Below are 21,039 nucleotides of genomic sequence, written 5' to 3' on the forward strand. Positions count from 1 at the left end.
CAGGAGAAAGCAAAGCCCTCTGATTCTAGAGGGATGGATGGGAGAAGGAGAACGCGTTCCTTGGCGTGCAGGAGGACACACTCCGTGCTTTCCCAGCTCTGTGCTGGCCGAGTCACCCCAGTGGGTTTCTCTCATCCTAGACTTCTTGGTTCAGCATCCTATTCACTGTACATGTGCCCCAAATTCTCCTGGAGCCCAAGTCTCACCATGAGGCAAGTCTGTCCCAATGTGGCCACCTTCCTGGAAGTCAGCTCAAACTGATACTTCGGGGGACTTCCTGCAGTTTCAAAGGGTCTTTTCCCACAAAGAGCCACCAAGAAGGATGTCCCAGCCCCATTCTCTGCTGCAGACACCAGCGGGCAACTGCACCCCCACCCGCCTTCCCACCGGCTGAGCCAGGTGCTCACCCTCACCAGCCACCCCCTCGCCCCGGAAGGCGGCTGGGATCAACCCCTTGGTCTGAGTGGTGGTCGCATCTTTAAGAAGATGAAACCGGCTTCCAAATCTAAAACTACCTTTATTTGTGGTTGGCTCAACATAAGACGCCATCATCAATCAGCAGAATTATAAAACTGTACAGGAGGTACAAAAATAGGCCATTTAACTTATATAATTACCCTCACATTGTCAAGCTTTAAAAATACACATAAAAATTGTACAATCTGGCAGTTTATAAAATATAAAGCTAAAAAGGAGGATTTTAGGCTCCACAAAGAGGATTGTTTCACATAATTAACACACACTTAACAACTAACCATCCACAGAGAAGACACGATGGCACAGAATTATTTTTAAATCACTTAAAAATTAACATTTTTACCACGACCAAATTATTCACCCTTTACTAACAAAGCTACTGTAAGGCATCCATCCCGTGGAAGGATACAGTATAACTTTTCCTTTTCCAGTTTTAACATGGTCAGGGGTGTTGTCCAAAACAAATCGTCTATGCTTTAAGCAAGTGCAATTGTAGCTGGGGTATACTTCAGAGTAAAAATTAAATAAATATAAATAGGTTAAATAAATAGGTCATTGCAAAAAGAACACTACGTAAGGTTTGCATCTGAGAACGTGGCAGAGTTGACTGGTAATGCTTTCCGGGTAATGGGGACACCCCCGTCACAGCTTCTGGGATACTGAAAAGGAATACTGCACCCACCAAGCGCAGAGCTCGGGAGGCGGGTGTGGGACCTTGGCCGCGGTTGTGGGTTAAGGCTGCCCCGGTGGGAGGCTCACTGCGGATGGTTCTGTGGTTCTCCAATGAGCACAGGAGAGATTTAAGTGCTGCTACAGTCAGAACCGGAGTCACGCATGGGAAATCACTGTTTCAAAAGGAAGTACAGAAGAGGATAGACGCTTTGGTTTGAAAGATAACGGTCCAACCCTGGAAGGAGGAAATCTGGCTTATCTGGATGGGACACGCAGTGACTTCCTTGGAAAGGCTGCTGCCAGGCCAGGCACATCTGAACAACTCCAGGACGGCGCAGGAACGGCCAGGGCAAAGCAAGGCCGGGAGGCATGAAGGAAAGGGATTTTGGAAACCGAAGGAAAGCTAACGAGAATGTAAGGGGGCTCTCTGGGGTGCTGGGCTCGCTCTTCCTGCAGAGAGGGCTGTGGACGCGGAGCCAGCCCATCTTCCGCAGGAACCAGCCAATGAGCACATGGAGAAGGGGAACAGTCTTGGGAAACCCAAAGTGTTGGGAAGCTGGCCAGAGTCCAACTTCTGAAACGAGAGCGGCCAAGAGGAGAAAGCACTGCTGTCCAAAGGCCCCCACGTCAGCGTGAGGTCAGAGCAGCAATGAGAGGGAATCACACAGATACACGAGTCACGTCCACACAAAGCCTTGGCGGGAGGACCAGGGTAAATGCTGATAAGGACCGTTCTTGATGGGAAGAAAATACTTTGCTGGACCCACTGGCCTGGAGCTCTTCCAGTACAACACATGCAGCGGGCCGGAGTGACGTCTCGCCGCACAGAGCCTACGATGACTATCGCACTGAGACAGGATTTTGTACTTCGGCGCCCAGATGGCTCAGTGACTTATCAGGTAACACCAGTGAGTCCCGAAAGTGCAAATGCTCCGATGCCTAGTGACACGCGGAGTCTTTTATAAAATGAGTTAGAAAGCTCGAGAAGCAATCAGAGAAAAGTGTCGTAAAAATAAAACCGAATACTTCTAAAAAGTTCAACAGCCTTCTAGGACTCGTACTCCACGTCCCAGAGCTCAGCAGGAAACCTGAATGCTAGAGGCTGAGACGGGATCTACCACAGGGTGTTTCCATGGCAAGTGTCCACGCAAGACCTCTGCAAGCCTCTGAAGGCCTGGATCCCGAAGGCGATGAGGATAAGATGGACAGAGAGCAATGTGACCAGTTCCAAGGGGTCCCAGGACACGGGCGCTTTAAGACTGAAAAGGTGCAAACCCCAAATCACGCCCTTCCCCAACCCTGGGCTCCTTCATGCACTGATGTTAACTGGTTGTCTCTCACCACAGGCTCCTATGAGAGCACAGGTTCTATCTTGTCCCTCTCTCTGTCCCCAGCGCCAGTGTCCCAGCATGCGGTGAATCAATGAGTCTCAGTGGGTGGTTAGAAATATGATCAGCAGAAAAGGCATTTTAAAAAGAAGTTGTCCTGCAGGCACGTTGAGCCAAAACAGAGAGATGACAAGTATCGGGCGGCTAGAAACGACCTGGCTACTCCGCAAAGAGAACGCTCAGCAGTGCGGCACAGCCGCACCCGGCAGCAGAGAGCCGGCAGCCCGGGACGTCACTCGGGGGGCGAGGTCCGCCTGTCCCTCGGGCTGGTGGCACAGTGACCCGCGGAACGGAGCTGGCACAGGCCAATGAGAGCGGGGAGAAGAACCCGTCTGGCTGTGCAGGTCTGAATGAGGTAACTGGTGAGCTTCACAGAGGTGGGTCCTGTTTAAGAGAACGAGTGATCTCAGGCATCATGAAAGGGAACGGACGTCTACAAAGGCAGAACCAGAGCCTGTGCTGCGTGGCCTTCACACACGAACACCACGAAGACATCGCACAGTAAGAAACAGTGATTTCCCGTCAGGCAGTGAACTCCACGGTGACACTCGCACTCCCAGCGGAGTCTCCGAGTTCACCGGGGCGGACCCGCATGAGCCGCTCCCCTGGCTGGAGAACGTACACAGGAAACACTTCCTCACGTGGTACCCTCACTGCATGTAACCACTAAGGCTCTCGGTAGAGAAAAGACAGGAATTGATTAAAACGAAAATTAAAAATTACATTAAATTTAGGGGGAGAAAGGACACGGCGATTTAGGGAATATTACTTTGAGGATGATGTGTATAGTGACGCTGTAATGCTTGCTCTTCACCAGCGCTGGAGAATGTTCTGAATACGAACACTCCTCCTGGCGGGGGGGGGCGAGGGGGGAGGGGGGTACCACACAGAATAGATGTATTGCATTTCTTCTTCATGAGCAAGCTTCACGTGACGCTTAGCTCACTTGTGCTAATGTAGCATTCTACAGTGTGATCAAACTATAAAGTTAATAAAATCTGCCAAGAGAAACAAAAAATCCTGCCCACGAGGTACGTGGGGAGCCTGGCCTTGGCCACCAAGCCCCTGGCCATCCTGCTGGCTCCAGGGATAGAGGCCTCATCGCCTGCCCTCTGGCCCAGGGCTCTCCCGGGATGGCCACAGTGGCCAGGTAGGCCCTTGACCCTCCGGTTCCGAAGGCCTGTCCCTGCCTGGGTCCTTGATGGCCAGGGAAGTATCACTTCTTGCCCCCAAATGCTCCTAAGCATCCCTAAATGGTCCAGGCCACAAAGCCACCAAAAGCCACCATGGAGGCCACCAGCACATGGGGCCGCAGCTGCCTTGGAACCGAGCATCTTCTCCGTTTCCCACACCTGCGGCCATGGCCTCCCTTCCGGCGTGCGCTGACCTGTCCCAACACCACACCCCACTGCCCCGAGGAAGCACTGGGTCCAGTGACCTGGGACACTTGGGCGCACTGTGCTCGGTGACCAGTGACCTCCGTCCCTCCGTCGGTGCCCCTCAGCCTGCTGGCGGGGAGAGCTGCTCCGGGCCCCACACACAGGCAGGGCTTAGGATTTCTTCCTCCCGCTTCCTTCAAGGCCTGCAGGCTGACATCGAACAGGAAGTTTAAAAAGAAACATGTCTGAAGCCAGTCTATCCAGGAGGAGGTGGAGGTGCCCTGCTGCTGCCTGGGGACGGCCCTTCCCGCAGCTGTTCCCTGGTGGTGAAACTTTCATCCCTGTCTTCCCAGCTTCCTGCAGGTCAGGAGGGGTCACCTCTCCCCATCTAGGGGTCAGACCCTCCTCTGCCAGCTGCAGAGCAGGCAGCTCAAGGCACTGGTTTGGGAGCTGGTCTTCTTGCTAAGTGTGGCCTCTGGCCCTGGATTGCAGACAGGGGGCGCTCAGTCACAGCTGGGGCCACAAGACGGAGTCCGGCCTGGCTCAGGGGCGTCTGCAGTCTCGGGGGCCTGCGGCTCGGGGGGCGGGTGGAAGTAGTAGGGCTGGAAGAGCCTCTCGTGGCTGCACAGCTCCATGGCCCGGTAGGTGTGTGAGAGGAGGTGGGGGAAGCGGGACGTGAAGTAGCGCACGAAGTCGTCGGGGAGGGAGCCCAGGGTCTCCCGCACCTCCACGGGGAGCTCCCGGTAGTGGTGCTTCTGCAAGCAGAGCGACACAGACACAGGCTGTCAGTTAGAGAGCCCAGGAAACGCTGGTCAGAGACCCTTTTATTACTCAAGGAAGAAAACGTTAGTTAGTTCTCTGTAAAGGAAAGGGGAAAGGGTTAAGCAGCCCACAATCCATCCTGCTCACCATGGCCGCTTCCTCTCACTCGGAGGAGACCTCGGAGCTGAGCAAGGCCCAGCGTGGGGAGTGGCGTGGGGACCTAGCGAGGCCCCTGGTAGCCTCAAACGGAATAAAGTCGCCTGGAACTGAAGTGTCTGCCCCCACGGGCTTGGAGGCCTCGTCTGGGCCTGGGCCCTGTTTGAAGGCTGCTCAGTGACAGCTCAGGCCAAGACACCCCCAGGTCCCTCCAGAGACAAGTGGGGGCCCTGCCCAGGGCCCTGGAGACAGGCCGGTGTGGGAAGTGCCCAGAGGGCCCTCTAGGGGTGGACATGGTGCTGGATCAGGCAGGCAGAGGGCACCAGACAGTCAGTGGAGACCACAAAGGACGCTGGCAGCAGAAAGCCTGCTTCCCAGGTAAGCTGCTCACCTCAAGGTCCCCGAAGACAAAGCGCGTCTAAGGGAAGAAAGTCTCTAGTTTGCCAAGTCTGGCTAAGGCCGCCCAGCCTCTGCGAGGTCAGAATTCCAGGCTGGGTGAAAGGGTGCGTAGAGAATGGATAGGAGGAGAGGGTGGCTGAGCGGCTGGGTTCACAGCCCTCACCTTATTTCTCATGGCTCGGAGGAGGTCTCTGACGGAGCCACCCTTGTAGGTTCTGAATTTACGCAGATCTAGAAAAAAAAACAAGGAACGCAATGTAACAAACACTTTCACAAGAAAACAATTCCTGAGGCTCCTGGGGACTAAGCGATGGGACTGAAACAACATCACTGCACTCTCATCGAGGGCGGGATCGCGCCCAGACTGAACCCGGGTGGGGCTCGTCTGCCTCCCACCTGCTGATCACACCCCGACCAGAGACAAGCACCACCCACCACTGACCCGTCACTCAGACAACAATGAAACACACTGGTGTAACGGTCTGACGTGCATCTAAACCAGACGACACCCACAGAAAGCCTCCACCCTGCATGTGGTGCTTGGAGCTCAAACAGCCTGCGGCTGCCATTTCCACGTTTGCCTCTCAGAACCGGCTGCAGCTTTGGGAACATCGGTGGTCACCTGTCTGGAGGGGGACGGTGATGTTCTCCCTCCAGTCCATCTTCACCACGGCTCGCCCGCCTCTCTCCAGCTGCTTCACGATTGGGCCGTCCAGGGACTCCTTTTCTATCCGGTCACTCACGTCCTGCAGGAAGACGAGGGCCACAGGTGGTGGTCAGTGTGGAGAGAAGCTGAGCTGGAGGATCGACACCCAGGCAGAGCGGTCACTGCCTCCTGAGTCCTCAGCTGGGCTGAAGCCGGCCTCAGGAAGGGGCAGCTGGACTTCTGCCTCCCCCACCCCAGTGAGTTAACTTTCCCCTGGGAGTGGCCATGTCTGCTGCTCACTGCAGAGAGGCCCACATGGTCCGTCTCCACGACAGAGATGACACAGACCATACCTGTCCACGGACCCTGAGCACCTCACCTGCATGTCACACCAGGGAGGACTCTGAGAAACACATCACCTTCCCCAAAGCCACCTGGCAACACTAGGAGGCCTTAAAATAGCCACAACTTTACAGGAGTTCATGTCCACTGATCCTGTAATTTAACCTCAGAATCTATCTTAAGAGCTGGGCAAACAAACAAAAACCCAATATAAGGAAATGTTTAAATCTGTGAAACTTGAATGAAATTGTATGACGCCTGAGGTTTGCTTCAAAATATTCTGGGGCGGGGAGGGGTGGAGAGAGGGCCAAGGCTGAGTTAACAATTGCTGGACCCGGCTGATGGCTAACCAGGAGTTCATTATCATATTCCCTCTACTTCTGTGTGCATCTGAAAGCTCCCATAACACAGGTTTTAAATGATGGCACACGCATATGATAGAATGCAACAGTCATTAGAATTTTAGAGCATTAACATGGAAAAATACTTAAAATAGTATATACAGTAAAAAAAAAAGGCAAGATACAAAACTGTATCTATAGCTTGATCCTGATCTCACTTTTATTTTATGAAGAAAATATATTAAGCTGCCAGGCCGGGCTGCCTCTAGGTATGGGATCGGGGTCATGTGTCTTATTCCTTGTCCTGCTGCCTTCTCAGCGCCTGGCGAGCGCTACCTCAGTCTGCATGGAGCCAGGCCCACCTGGAAGAACTGGAGCTGCTTCTCGAGGCTCCAGAAGAACGGGTGCTTCAGCACGTGCCTCGCCGACGGGCGCTTCTGAGGGTCCATGGAGATCATCTTCTCTATCAGCTCCCGGGCGATGACGTCTTCTGCGGAGGAAGACAAGAAGCACACGACGAACGCATCATCACCAGCCCAGCGCCACGGCGGACCACCCCCACCTGACCCGTCCGCACGCCCTTGGACTTAAGACTCCACGGACAGGAATTCGTCTGTAACTTAACGAAGAGCTTGCCCAGGAATCTTCAGCGGATAAGGAGAGTCCTCATCACAGGGTGTGAAAAGGGCTGGAAATACCCACTGAGAGGCTCGGTGACAGCCATGCCCCCTACCCTGAACTGGGGGCCATGAGAATGACACTCTGGCTGAACATGGGTCAACACGGAGAGAGAGTCAAGGTGAAGCTAAGGACCGAGCATGTTGCAAAAGAGTATGTGCCTATGCACATATGCCTCGATAGATGACCAGAGTAACATATACAAAGGTGTCATCAGCACCCATTCATCACTGTATAATAGAATTATGGGCCTTAAACATTTCTCTACTGGGAAGAAGGGAAATTAATCCATCAGCAAAAACGTAAGTTTTTAATTTTAAAAAGTTAAAGACTTTTTTAAGAACTGGGTGTCGTGGGTAAATTATAACACAGGGCCTTAAACATTTCTCTACTGGGAATAAGGGAAATTAATCCATCAGAAAAAAACGTAAGTTTTTAATTTTAAAAAGTTAAAGACGTTTTTAAGAACTGGGTGTCGTGGGTAAATTATAACACAGAAAAGCCTGAGGTCAGGAAGAAAGACTTGCTGCACCCACGCCTGGAGAGTGAGGACCAAGCTGGCCTGTCCCCAGCCCCGCCTGCACCCACTGACCACCGGCGCAGGCCAGAGCCAGCCCAGCATATGACACACAGGCTGCGTGTCCTTCCGAACGTTGGTGCAGGAAAGACCTCAGATTATATAACCCTCACCAGTCACGAGCTGGAGAACACAGGTCCCCACAGGGGCTGCCCAAGTCATACAGGTAATGGGTGACCTTACAGAAACTCAGCTTCGTGGCTGTAGGAGGTGCTGCAGGAATAGTCCCTCCAGCCACAGGTGGGCTCCTGGAGAGAGCAGCCCTGGGAACACAGAGCTGGCACCATCCCAGCGCAGGGGCCTCCGGGCAGCTGAGGAGCAGCTCCTTCCCCCGCACACCCTGCTGCCCGCTCACCGTGCTTCTCGGGCTGTAAGCAGTCGAGGCTGTAGGCGCCCAGGAGGATGTTGGCCTGTCGCTGCAGGGACTTGCCGAAAGGGTGGCTGCCCTCAGAAACCACGTAGTAGAACACGCAGCCCGCAGAGAAGATGTCCACCGTGTAGGTCTGAAAAGAAGTGCGGGGTGTGAGAGGCCTTCTGGGAGCCCCTCTCCCAGCAGCAGGGGAGTGCGGCTGCCACTTCCTCCACGTTGAGCATGTCGTGGAGGACAGGCTGACGTTTGGGAATTGCTCGCAGCAGTGCTGGGCCCTGCAGGGGCCGCTTGGGTGGCGTGTTCACCTTGGAGACAGGGACCCGGCTCTGCCACCAGCCAGCCGGAAGCCCCGTGACCGCTCTGTGTCTGTGTCCTCCAACGGAAAACAGAGAGAACATGCTATGCTTCTCAGGGTTGTTGTCAAGATTACGTGCATTAATACGTGAAAATTCACCTAAACTGGTGTGTGGCCCGAGGAAGCTCCCTCCTAGCCATCAGCTGCTCTTCACCCAGCCGGCAGGTGGCTCCTTGGAGGTGGGGATTTCTGTGCCTTTGCTGCCTGGTGTACCCCAGGGCCTGCTTATGTTAGGCTTTAAAACTTAAGTTAATAAAGGAATAAAACACTCGCTGCTTCAAAAATAGCCCCAGAAAGAAACTATGTGACAAGTTTCCAGGGAGGTCATTCTGATGTTCACGTACACCTCTCACTGATCCCACAAACCCGTTCTGTGTCTGCGGGGACTTGCGGGAAATGTGCAGTGTGGTTTCCAGCCTGCACTACTTGGATGTAACACTAGGTGGCTCCCGAGCATGGCCTGTCGCCAGGCTGCACCACTGATTCTCCAGCAGAACCTGAGGACCCCGCAGGGAAACCCAGGAGCCCGGCACCTTCCACTCTGGGGAAAATACTCCTGTAACAATAATGACCTGCCGTTCACCCTCAGCACGGCCCCACGGGCTGAGCACAGCGAATGGCATAAAGACCTGGGCAGAGAGGTCCAATGACGACCAGGACAAGGTTGTCCTAGTCAAGGACGAGACTCAGGTCTTCCAATTCCCAGGCCCGACCACCTTTATCTCATCAGAATTGTCCTCACGTGGGTGACAGATTCGGGACAGAGGAGCAAGTCCACCACAGCTGAAGCTCTCACCTGTCACTTCACCTGCTCGGTATCACTCAAGCTCCCCGTTTGCCACAGCCTGCGCTGCCTGACGCCCCCAGGACACTTAGCACTGATGCTGGGGCGCTCTTGTCCTACACGCCTGGGTCCCCTGCTCCCACCAGCTCATCTCTACGCTGTTATGTTCTTTCCCAAACTTATTATTGCCACTTGTTCTTTAATTTAAATATCCCATAAGCTGTTAAAACACGACTGCCACCAACTTTGAGGTGAGCTGAGTTTTGCAAAGATTCAATAAAAGGGAGTGGCTACAAACTCCTGTGAATTGGATGTGGGAGACTCCACTGTAAGGGACTGGGACATAAATAGTGAACTAGGATTCTGCTCTTAGGACGGGTGTGAAATGTCTAGGTCTCTAACTAGGAGGCACAGAAGTGGCATGTGAGGTGCTTTATACAGGAGAGGAAATGAACAACTCCATTCAGTCGGACCCGAATGCGAAGAAAAGACCTACATCACAGATTCCTATTACTTAACGAATCACAGTACTTGCTTTAAGTTAGTGTTTAAAGTGTGAGGCATTTTCTCATGACCTTCATCATAACTGACTTCTTTGACTCACTGACCAGCTGCTGGTCCCCTGTGAATGGGGTAAGAGGGCTCGACGGAATCTCATCTACGTTAGATTGGCTGATCCCATCGGGTCTGGATCGGGGGATAAAGGCGCCGAGACACGATGGGCTCTCAGCAAAAGGATGAAGAAGCCAGCGGGAGGGCTCCCGTTGAACCAATTTGAGTGTCAAAAGAAGAAACAAAAAGAATAGGGGAAAAAAAGGACTATAATGGATTATAACACTATTTAAAAAATCCATGAATTCATAGTGACTCAAAAAAAGAGAGAGAGAAAGGGGATCAGAAATAAAACTCTTCTTTATAGAAAAATGTCAGCTAATACATGCAGAAGAATTCCCACTGAGTTAAGGAATTCCGGGAGGGACTGTCAGTGGACGCTGTGCCATCGGGCGAATGACTGTTGGGAAAGAGGACACCATCCACGCTGTGCCAAACATCGCCCCACAGGGAACTAACAACAAAGAGGAAAATGTGGTGGAGAGAAAAGCAGGTGCCACCTGCGCCGAGTGAGCCGAGTTGGCATCGCTAGGGGGGTCAGTAACAACAGTACAACTGCCATGCCGTGCCTCCTGATGCCGTGGCCTGTGACGGCTGCTGCAAGAACATGTACCTTCAATCCATTCGGTCCTTTGGACCTACTTTTAGTTCACAGGGACACAAGGACTACACAGGCGAGTTAACACCACCAATAAGAAACGAGTGAGCAAGCCCGAATGGGGCTTTCTCCACACGAGCGCCTCACTCTTCAAACGTCACTCCCAGGGAGCAGAGAAGGTCGGGGACCGAAGCAGATTACAGGGGAGAGCGTCACATGCCATGCAAGGCACCTGAATGGACCCTGGTTTGCAAACACCAGCTCTGTAAGTGGGATCTGGGGCAATGTGAATGTGGACTGAGTGTCAGAGGTCAAACGTTAGTTGTTGAGGTGTGATATGGTGTAAAGCTTAGGACTGTGCTTGTTCTTGGAAGACACCTGCTAGGGTATTTATGGGTGAAGGACTGGGGTGCTTCCCTTTTATATTCAACTGGTTCAGCAATAGACAGAGAGAAAGTGAAAAATAACTAACAAATGTTCAATCTGGACGGAGGTACAAAGGTATTTTCTACACATCTTAAAAATCCTTAAAATGAAAAGTTGAGAGAAAAAAACAAAAAGAAAAAGAATACAAACTGGAAGTGCGTTCACCTTATGGAAGCTCTGAGTTCCCAAATACGGGGGAAGTGACTGGGAAAGGTGGGGAACCCCAGACACTTGCTCCCGTTGGCCCCTCTCGTTCACCTGGTCGTGAGACAATATGAAGGGCCAGCGGCGTGCTGTTAAACACGTGTCACTGCCCTCCAATCCTGACAGGAGGCTCCTAGTCCTGACCGTGCGAGAGGCTGCAGTTTTCAAAGGCCTGTGCCCGTTACTCACAGGGTTCTCCTTGCAGTCCTCACTCAGCATCTCCGGGGCGATCCAGCCTTCGGTGCCGGGCACCCCCGAGCAGCGGCTGAAGCTGTGCCTGCCCACTGCCAGCTTCTTGCAGAGGCCGAAGTCGGAGATCATAGCCTTGATCCTGCCATGCGCATTGGGCATGGAGAGGAGGATGTTGTGGGGCTTCAGGTCTCTGTGAACTAACACAAAATTCCGGATGAGCCCAATGTGAACCACGAGCAACATCGGGCTTCCTCCTGCGATGGGAGTGCACCCTCCTCAGACTGCCTAGCGCCCTGCGCCTCTAAAGGCTTCAACTGCGTAAGAATCCTCCTCAGACTCTTATACAGCGTGCACACCAGTGATGCAGCAAAGAGCTTCGGCAGAGGCCAGGCCCACCTGGGCAAGCCCGTCACCCCGGTCACCCCGCCCGGGCCGCGCCTCGTGGAAGAAGCCTCTCACCGATGTTGAGGGAGTGCAGGTGGGCCAGGCCGGAGGTGGTCTGCTGCAGCAAGGTGATAGGCTCCAGGCCAAGGTGGGCAAAGTCCTTCTGCTCCACGTACTGCAAGAGACACGAAGGCCAGGTCGCGGCTCAGCCCCAGGACTCGGCCCCTCGGTGCATTCTCCTCTTTCTCTTTTTAAAGTGATTCAATTTTATCTAGAAAAATCCTGCCTCCAGCTTTCTGCTTTAACATTTGGTATTGAGTCAGCTCATTTTCTTTTATCATATTTCAAGAAAGGGAAGTTTTACTGACAATATTCTGTCCAAATCCTTATTTTTCCAAAGACTTTCTCCTCAAAGAATAGGCTAATTTAAACAAACAGCTAAGCTCCAACTCACTAGTTTACAGTGGGAAAGATAAGAGGGTAAAAAACTCAAGTTCACTGCCTCATACAGGGAAACCTACGAGTGAATGAGTGAGACAGTTTCACGGCGAGTTGGAAACTGAGCAGAAGGAATTATGATCCTAACGACTCGGGTCATCCGGAAGCATCCTCCAAGCCCACACCAGCCCTGGGATCGGGACCGGCCAGGTGTTCCAGAGGCCAAGAGGGAGACGGACGCTAACCACAGACTGCCCCAGGCAGGCTGAGGGACACCCCGGTTTAAGGTGGGGTGATAAAATTGCTCCACATTTTGACTTTGTTTAAATGGGTATACAACTTTGCAAATGCATCAAACTGTCTGTCTTAAACAAGTACATATTATAACTTCAATAAAGTTAATAAAAGGAAATAAAAAGGCGACTCCGGCCGTCCCTGAAACCGTGCCCCAGGTGCCGGGAGGAGGGGGGCTGCGTGGGGTGCGGGCACCCACCTCCTGCAGCGTGGCCGCGCACAGCTCGATGGCGATGTACTGGAACTGCCGGTCCTTCTCTGTGCAGAAGTAACGGATCACGTTCGGGTGCTCGTCGGACTCTCGCAGCAGCTGGACCTCGCGGTCGGCGAAACTGAAGCACTCGGGGAGGATCCTCTTGACCGCCACGTCCCGGCTGTCGAACATGCCCCTGCAGGACGAGGAGTGGGGTTGGGTTGGGAGGTGCAGGGGGCTGTGGAGACGACAGGAGGCCCGTGGACCCACAGTGTTCCTTCTCCTCTGACACAGCGGCCACTCATCTGCCTCAGAGCCCAGGAGGTTCCAACCAAACACCCGTGGTCACCCCTTCTCTCCCTGGAGGCAGCACTCTTCCGTCTGAGTCACGGCTCTGACCCTGCTGTACTCTGGAGCCTGGCAAGCGACAGGCACTCCTGTCTGTCGTGGTGAAGGCACAGGGCTCGCCAACCCACTCACCGGTACACAATTGTGCCCTCCGCTCCGTGGCCCAGGACGTCCTTGGGACAGAAGGAAATTTTCCCAACCATCACCATGCTGGTTTCCTCATCTGGGACAAAACGGGAAAAAGGAGGGACTGTGTTAAACAAACCCAACCTAAACCTGGAGGTGAGAGTGGCTACAGCTTCCTGAGCTCAGACTGAGACATGCATCTCAGACTCTCTATGCCTGTCCCCTGGTGAGAGACGCTCTATGCCTGTCCCCTGCCCCGGTCCTGCCTCTGCACTGCTGTGAGAATGAACGTCTTACACCTTCCTGAAGACAGGGGCTCGCTACAGACCCACCTCAAGGATTTGCTCCTGAAACACCCGTGTGACATGGGGAGACCAGCTGCAGAGTCTCCAGCTTGAGACTGAGGACTCTGAGGTCTCCTGTCCTGACACCAGCCTGAGCCACCCTCCAAGGGAAAGTGGACCAACAGCTGCACTTTCTTCCCTGGTCCCTGGCTGGCCTCGGGAATGCTCTCAAGCCAGGGGCCAGTGCACCTCTGCTCAGCAGTGACTGCCAGCCCTTGTGGGGCAAGACGAAAGGGGACCACGGGGGCTCCCAGAAGGCCCTCTGAGAGGAGAGGCCACAGATGGGCAGAACCCTGGCCTGAGAGCGGGAGGGAGTCAGGTGAGAATATGTTGAACGCTTGGGAACTTCGTAACCCCATGGACACTCCCGGGAGGGCCATGTGCTGTCTCTCAGGTGATACTCAAATGAAAGAGAAAAGGACACCAAATGGCAAATGGCTTTACCCTCGTCGTCCTGCTCCAGGCAGGGGCTGGTGCCGGCCCTGGAGGCAGAGCTGCTGGAGTGCAGCGAGTGGTTGGAGGCTCGGGGGGACGTGCTGGGGCTGCTGGTGCCCGAGCTCTCCGAGTACAGGCTGGACGAGTCCAGGAGCTCGGCGTCCTGAGCCATGTCCCTGGGTGTGTGGGAGGGCAGCTGCTGTTGCAGGAGCTGGATTTTCTCCAGTTCCTTCTGGAACTGCCGGTGCTGGAGCTGCTGCTGCTGATGCATGCTCTGGGAAGAGAAACACACATCCAGACAAGTGCGGTGTGTCCCCTGGGGCCCGGGGAGAGGCAGGGCTACCTGTGCCAGTGAAGCAGGTGCACTTTATGTGACCCCACAGGGTGGAGGAGACGGTGGGAAGCACAGGAGGCAGGGTCTGTTCAATGGCTGGTTGTCTCCCTGCCAGTTAGACTTCCCAGGACAGCCCATTCTTCCCACTGGAGGCTGACGGCCACCAGGCAGGGGCAGCAGAGGTGGACCCACTTAAACAAGTGGAAAGCACCCCCAAAGTAAAGGGTTTATATGCCCATTCCTATATGGGCATGCGCTTCCCGGGCACTGTGAGCTAAGGTGATAACATTTCAGGGCTCGGAGAAACCTGATGAAGGAATATTCCTCTGGTATATGGTATCCAATGCACAGCCTACGCGACTATGTGACTTTAGCTCACTTATTTCCAACTAGAAAGTGGGAGGGATGACCAGGCCACCTTTCTCACTCTCGCTGATATCTCTAATAGCCAGTTTTTAAGGGAAGAAAGTTAAAGGGATTTTCACCTATTATGGCTATTCTTAAAAAAGGAAAATATAGTTAACTATTCAAATGGAACTGTAAGCAAGGTTTACAAATCAGTTTGTACAGTCAAACCGTAAGATCTTGGTTACAAAATCATCATTTTTTGAGAAGCCAGTGTCTCTCTAATTATAATGCTTTTAAAGATTAGCAAATATTGACTTTTACATATGAAAAGAAACGTATATGCTTGTTTACTGTGTTTGCCCGGGCCTCACTGTCATCAGGTGACAAGCACAGAAGCTTAGAAACATGTGGGTCGGCCAGGGCGAGGGGCAGGGCCTCACAGTCATCAGGTGACAGGCACAGAAGCTTGGAAACATGCGGGTCGGCCAGGGGGAGGGGCCGGGCCTCACCAGGGGGTAGGTGATGATGAAGGCCACCCAGCCGATGAGCAGGAAGGTGCTCAGGACAATGGTGGCGATGTCCTTGAGCACGGAGTCCACGGGGGCCTCGGGCTTGGCGGGGGCGTGAGCGAACTTCTCCTCCACACCCTGAGAAACGGTGCTGGGCGCATTCCCTGAAGTCTGGTCAACCAGGTGGATAACCTTGTGTGAGAGAGAGTGGTTACATCTCTGCAACATTTCCAGCAAGACAAACGAGCCAATCAAGAGAAGCACTGACTATTCACAAGGAATATGTGAGATGTGCTGGATTTTTTAAGCCCTCCCAGAGAGCACAGGGCCGGACAACCGCTGCCTTTCCCAAAGCGACTGCCTTAAGAATTACTGCTGTGATGTTATCGTTACTCAGGCTGAGCAGCCACTGGACTCCGGTCTCCCCACTTCCTCTCTCCGTCTTCCCTCCGCTGCCAGGGTTGTCAAGGTTTGGTAACATGGTTCTTCTGTAGCCAAGTGATCCCATTTCCCACTGGTCCCCACCTGGTAGCCTCAGATCCGGTCAGGCCTGTCTCCTCAGCCCTACAGCTGGACACACAGGGTCAGCCTCACCTCCAGGCCTAAGCTCTGCTGCTCTCCCAGCCTTCGGTCCCACTACCTTTCCTGCAGCTTTTGCTAATGGCCATCTCCTTCCTCCCCTCCGTCCCTACCAGCTGTCACTTGCCGTGGACTCCCCAGCGGAGTCGACTGTAAGCTCTAAAGGCAAGAGTAATGCCTTATTCCCACCACCCAACCCGAAGAGCCGTCACTGCTCCCTGCCCCACTCACGTCCTCAAAGCTCTTTTTCTCAGAGTCGGCAGGAATCACATTTTCCCGGTGTTTGGGCAGATTGTTGGGGAATCTCTCCAGCATCTTGGTAGACGCAGACAGCGGTGTTTCATGGTGTCCTGGGAGAGGAAAGGACACTTTCATGAGAACAGCGTCCAGGTGGGGGCAGCCCTTGTGGCCCAGCTGAGGCAGCAGTCACTATCCACGGAGAGGTCCGCAGTGCAAACACTCACGTTTGTAAAGGAAGAGAACGAACACAAGAGGCAGCTGCCAGGAATGTCTCATCAAGACAAGTTTTGCCCAGCGGGTGTGGCTCAGTGGTTGAGCATCCACCCATAAATCAGGAGGTCACCAGCTCGATTCTGGGCCAGGGCACATGCAGCGTTGTGGGCTCAATCCCCATTAGGGGGCATGCAGCCAATTGATGTTTCTCTCTCATCAATGTTTCTATCTCTTTCCCTTCCCTTCTCTCTAAAATCAATAAAAACTTTATTTTTTTTAAAGACAAGACATGTTGTTACTTAATGGCATGTATCCAGTCTTCTCAATCTCATAATGAGGGGCGAGAAGTCTCCTTGTCAGGAGAGGAATTAGGGTGCTGGGGATATGTTTCAGAGCAAGACTTGTGTGCGTGTTCCTAACAGTCTGTCTGCGGCTGAAGCGTTAGGAGGCTTTGTTCAACGTCCAGGGAGTTCGCCCTTCAACGCTTCCCCTTGTAACATCACTCCACTAAGAGTATCAACTTCCCATCTTGTTTTCAATTGCTCCAGGGGAGCTCTATTTCTTTTACCGCAATGTGAGCTTCCATCCGGGGAGTGGTGAGCTATTCGCGAGAGCAACAGGACATACTTGCTAGGAGGACAGGGGTCACGGTGCTCTCAGCCTTCACTCGTTGTTCTCCACACGACTGCTTTGTGACTACCTAGTATTCATCACACATTTATTGAGCATCTATTGTGCGCAAATGACCCCACACACGGCCAAGTGTGCCAGTTCACCTCTCCCTGGGCTGCTGGCACCCTGGCCCCGGACACTTTCCTGTTCGTTCTCTCACTGAGATCGGGTCTCACTGTGATCTTTCTGCTATTCTATCCAAGATTTTACGATGTATTGCTAAGATACAAACAGCAGCTAGTCCAAGCTACGGACATTTTTTGACCTAGAAAAATCCTAAGTCCCTCGCTTTAGGTCAGTTCTCTACCAACAACACAACACTGCTCTTCAAGGGAAGCCTCACTTTGGTCTGATCCACCCCTAGTTGCTCCTTGTTGGCCGAAGACCTTGGAGACAGGCTTTGCTGGGGAGTCGTACTTCCTCACGCGAGGTCTGCAGACCTCGGACTCAGATTTGCTGGTGGGGCCCAGGGACCTGAACGTATCTCCCGGTCCCTCTACGGCTAACAGAAGCCCTTCACTCTAAGAGAAATCAAGCTGTGCCTTCCACGAGCCACCATGGGCAGCAGTGCCCTGCCCGCCCCCACCCCTGACGCCCGCTCTTAGTGCTCCAAGTCCTGCCCCTCCTGTAGGGCACCTCGCAACCCACTGCCATGGAAGTGATGAGCCCCAATTCATTCGTCTTCCTCCTGTAGTTCTTACGCACAGGCTTCTCCCTCAGCTCGGCAATAACATGCTTCACATGCTGAACCAAGGATGCTCCAAACGTACTCACGAGACCCGGAAACACTTTCATGTAAACGGTACCTACGTTTTAGTGATTATCTACCATCAGCAGTTATGTCCGGACTCCAGAGCAAAAGCAGAGGCCCTGCCCTGGATCTACTGATTCAGGGTCTCGGGGGCTTGAGTGCTTAATTGACAAAGCCCCAGGTGAAGCTGAGAGCACCCCAGGTTAGCACCACTGCTCTGGGCAACCCCCAGACCAAGCTCCTCAAGCTAAGAGGACTTTACTTTTAAGATGAATGTGATGTGGGGATATCCTTAGTTTCTTCCACAAAAACCAAATAGAAGAACATAATAGTTCAACATGAAGAGCGTATCCTTTGACCTTGGCCTCAGTTTACACAAAGACTATTTAAAATGGGGACGCATGGGAGTTCCTCAGAAGGGCCTTCAGAACTGCGGATGCTTCCCTAACTACTTCTTTATACTTTGTGGGTTTTTTCAGTTTTCTTACTTGAGCAAATTTTCCTTTTTAAAGGGATATCATTTTGCAATGATAAAGCCATGAAGATTTTTTTCTGTATTTTTTAATAGTCTTATATACACCTTTCCTTAATTTCCAATACTTTTTTCACTTCTTAACCATTAGTAGGCAGTCTGTGTCCCCTTAACTGGTACATAAAATGAGTGGCCTTATCACTTCAGTGGCCTGTGCTCATTAGCTATTTTTTCCCTTACTGTGAGCCACTTCACACAAGTTTTCTAAACTACTTCTGTTAAAAAAAAAAATACAGAATTATTTTGCCATCTCCTTTGCCCATTTTTTGGTAAAGAATGACTAAAAGAAAAATGGCTGCAAAGAGTCAGGATGAATGAGAAGAACAAGACCTGAGCAGCTACAAAGGGAATGGTCAGGGCTTGAACACACCCAGGTTCCTTTCTGCACCACCCAGTCACACTGCTCCCAGGCCAGCCTCCAAGGCCCTGCACTCCCCAAGCCCCTCCACATTCCCTACCCAGTACCCCAGCTCTGCCCTCTCTCTGCCCAGGGACCAGTCAGCAGAGATCAAGAGGGAAAATGGCGAGGAGAAACCTCACGAGCCCCTGTGCACTCTGGCACCCCCAGTTCCCTCCTGCCCACCCCACCCCCTGCGGCTGCATCCCCGCCTCTCACCACCTCTGGGGCTGGGAGGCAGCAGAACTGGGACACAGGACGGGCAAATCAGATTCAAGAAGACTCGGTCCTGCTGTAATTACTTGGGACACTTGCCAGAGACACAGCTCTCTCCCCTCTGCCTTCATCTGTCACACTCACTGCCTCTGGGTGTCATCTCGATTCTTATCTGGCTGGCTGACAGCAGAAGAGTGATGGCAGCAACAGCGGAAGAGAAGGAGAAGGGACTCCCCACACACACCCAGGATTTTTGCCGTGGCTCCTTGACCCGGATCCAGCCTCTAACTCTTCACCTCCCTCAGTCCCTGCTGGTTTTCAACCCTCTCCTCCCCCCGCCGCCCCCACACCCACACCAACTCCAAGTGAATTCTTCCATAGAAATTGCTCCAGTTTCCTTAACTATCAATGGAAGTAACAAGGGTGCCTACCTGTGAAAAATAGGAAATGGATTCTAAAGTGCTTAGTGCCAATGCCTGGCACATTACAGACATTCAGTGCATCAGATGGCTGCACAAAGTTTACATTACAGTCATGTGCTGCCTAATGATGCTTTGGTCGTTGCCCGATTGCATATATGAAAACGGCCCCAAAAAATTATAATAGAGCTGAAAATTTTCTATTGCCTAGCAACGTCGCCATCATGATGTCACAGCACAACCCATTACTCACGAGTCTGCGGTGATGCTGGAGTAAAGAAACCTACTGCACTGCCAAGTATATAAAAGTGTAACACAGACAATTATGTACAGTACAAATATTGACAATAAACATCTATGTTACTGGTTTATGTATTTACTATACTATCCTTTTTGTTATTTTGAAGTGTCCTCTTTCTACTGATAAAGTTTGCTGTCAAACAGTGTTCCATGTTATGCCAGTGGCAGCCTCATACATCTTGTGCTTGCTGTGTCTCTGGATGGCATCATTTCTCTTGGGCTTGATTTAATCTCGTGCTGCTTTGGGCAGTAACACGCTGTGGAGGCTTGTAGCCTAGGAGCAGTATGCTGTGCCGTATAGCCTAGGTGTGTAGTAGGCTGTACCTTCTAGGTTTGTGTACCAACACTCTGGGATGTTTGCAAAATTACAAAATCGCCCAACGACGCATCTTTCAGACCGTATCCCCGACATGACTGTACTTAGTACTTGAGTTCTGGAATAGTCGTTAAACAATTTTGGGGAACTGACTTGGCAACACAGCTGCCCTGTTCACTTCCCTTGGGGGTAAACAGTTCAAGGTCCGGAAGACCAGGACACGAACTAAGCACAAAGCAGTTGACTGTAACTAGCAAGGTCGGCTCTGCCCACCAGGAGGCAGCACATGGCAGGGAACCACTCACCGATCAGAAGCCAGTAGTTCCTCAAGTAGTTGAGCTTGTTCTTCCCTTTGAGCCCAGGGTTAAGCTTCAGGTCCGTGCTGGGTGTGATCACACACTCCCCTTTGTCCCCAATGGTGACACCGTCAGTCTGGGGGCCTTCCAGCAAAGGAAGGGTGCTGCCTCGGGGCTGTGGACAGAGCTGAAGTCAGGCCTGGGCAGCCCTTGCAGGTGAGCAGGCCTTCCCTTCCTGTGACTGCCCTAAGGCACTGTCCTACCTCTGGTTGGGGCTGGTCCAGGATGGCAGGGGAGGCTCCCCCCCCAGGGCGTGAAAGGCTGTGCTGAGGTCTTTAACATGGACACCTTTTCAAATTCTTTTGTCTAGGAACTGGGGACGGAAAGGGTGTATGTGGAGTTCCCAGCGGCTCCTGTGAGCAGCAGTGTAAGTGAAGGAGAATGCCAGGGCACGGAGCAATCCACGATCGATGCACCTGACCAGGGTGGAGTCAGCTCCCCCAACGAGCCCGCTGCCGGCTCAGGCACTGCTGGACCTCAAGTGAGGCTGCCCTGCTCATGGGAGCCGCTGACCAACCCGCCTCACTGGAAAGACAAAGGATGCCAACCAAACACCTCAGACACCAAGTGAGCCGCCAGGAGCATGGGGTTTCAGACGCCCAGAGACGGTGCACTGACCAGGTCAGGAAGGGATGAAAAGGATCTGAGTAGCGAAGAGAAGGAAGGGGAGGGCCAGAGTGTGAGGTGCAGCCTGAACTAAGGCTGAGAGAGATGGACAAGGAACTTCTGAGATCAGCGCACGGGTTGGACCCCAGCAGTGGGGAGGCCGGCACTGTGGGCCTGGGCTGAGGAGAGCTGTGACCTCCGGCCGGGGGTTTAGACTTCAACACCCAGGCCAAGGGGATGACCAGGGCTTCCTGGGCCTAGCAAGCTGTTTTGTCACGCAGCTCTCCTCAAAAGGAGAAGGTGGCATGTGCAGGAAATGTTTTTGAGGATC

General features: G+C 52.8%; 1 protein-coding gene across 1 annotated transcript in view; it reads right to left on the bottom strand.

The window, feature by feature from the left end:
- Window positions 1-497: 497 nt before the first annotated feature.
- The window catches only part of ERN1 (endoplasmic reticulum to nucleus signaling 1), a 58,630-nt gene continuing 38,088 nt past the window's right edge, over window positions 498-21,039 (bottom strand). The window contains exons 10-22 of the mRNA XM_014532602.1: window positions 20,052-20,217; window positions 15,922-16,040; window positions 15,112-15,303; window positions 13,930-14,194; window positions 13,148-13,238; window positions 12,674-12,863; window positions 11,818-11,917; window positions 11,356-11,555; window positions 8,173-8,320; window positions 6,925-7,052; window positions 5,856-5,979; window positions 5,397-5,464; window positions 498-4,671 (exon numbers count right to left, since the gene is read on the bottom strand). Of these exons, the coding sequence (XP_014388088.1) occupies window positions 4,420-4,671; window positions 5,397-5,464; window positions 5,856-5,979; window positions 6,925-7,052; window positions 8,173-8,320; window positions 11,356-11,555; window positions 11,818-11,917; window positions 12,674-12,863; window positions 13,148-13,238; window positions 13,930-14,194; window positions 15,112-15,303; window positions 15,922-16,040; window positions 20,052-20,217 (2,043 nt within the window). The 3' untranslated portion in view covers window positions 498-4,419. The remainder of the gene's footprint in view (window positions 4,672-5,396; window positions 5,465-5,855; window positions 5,980-6,924; window positions 7,053-8,172; window positions 8,321-11,355; window positions 11,556-11,817; window positions 11,918-12,673; window positions 12,864-13,147; window positions 13,239-13,929; window positions 14,195-15,111; window positions 15,304-15,921; window positions 16,041-20,051; window positions 20,218-21,039) is intronic.

Source organism: Myotis brandtii, unplaced genomic scaffold, assembly GCF_000412655.1.
Source record: "Myotis brandtii unplaced genomic scaffold, ASM41265v1 scaffold120, whole genome shotgun sequence".
NCBI classification, from domain to species: Eukaryota; Metazoa; Chordata; class Mammalia; order Chiroptera; family Vespertilionidae; genus Myotis; species Myotis brandtii.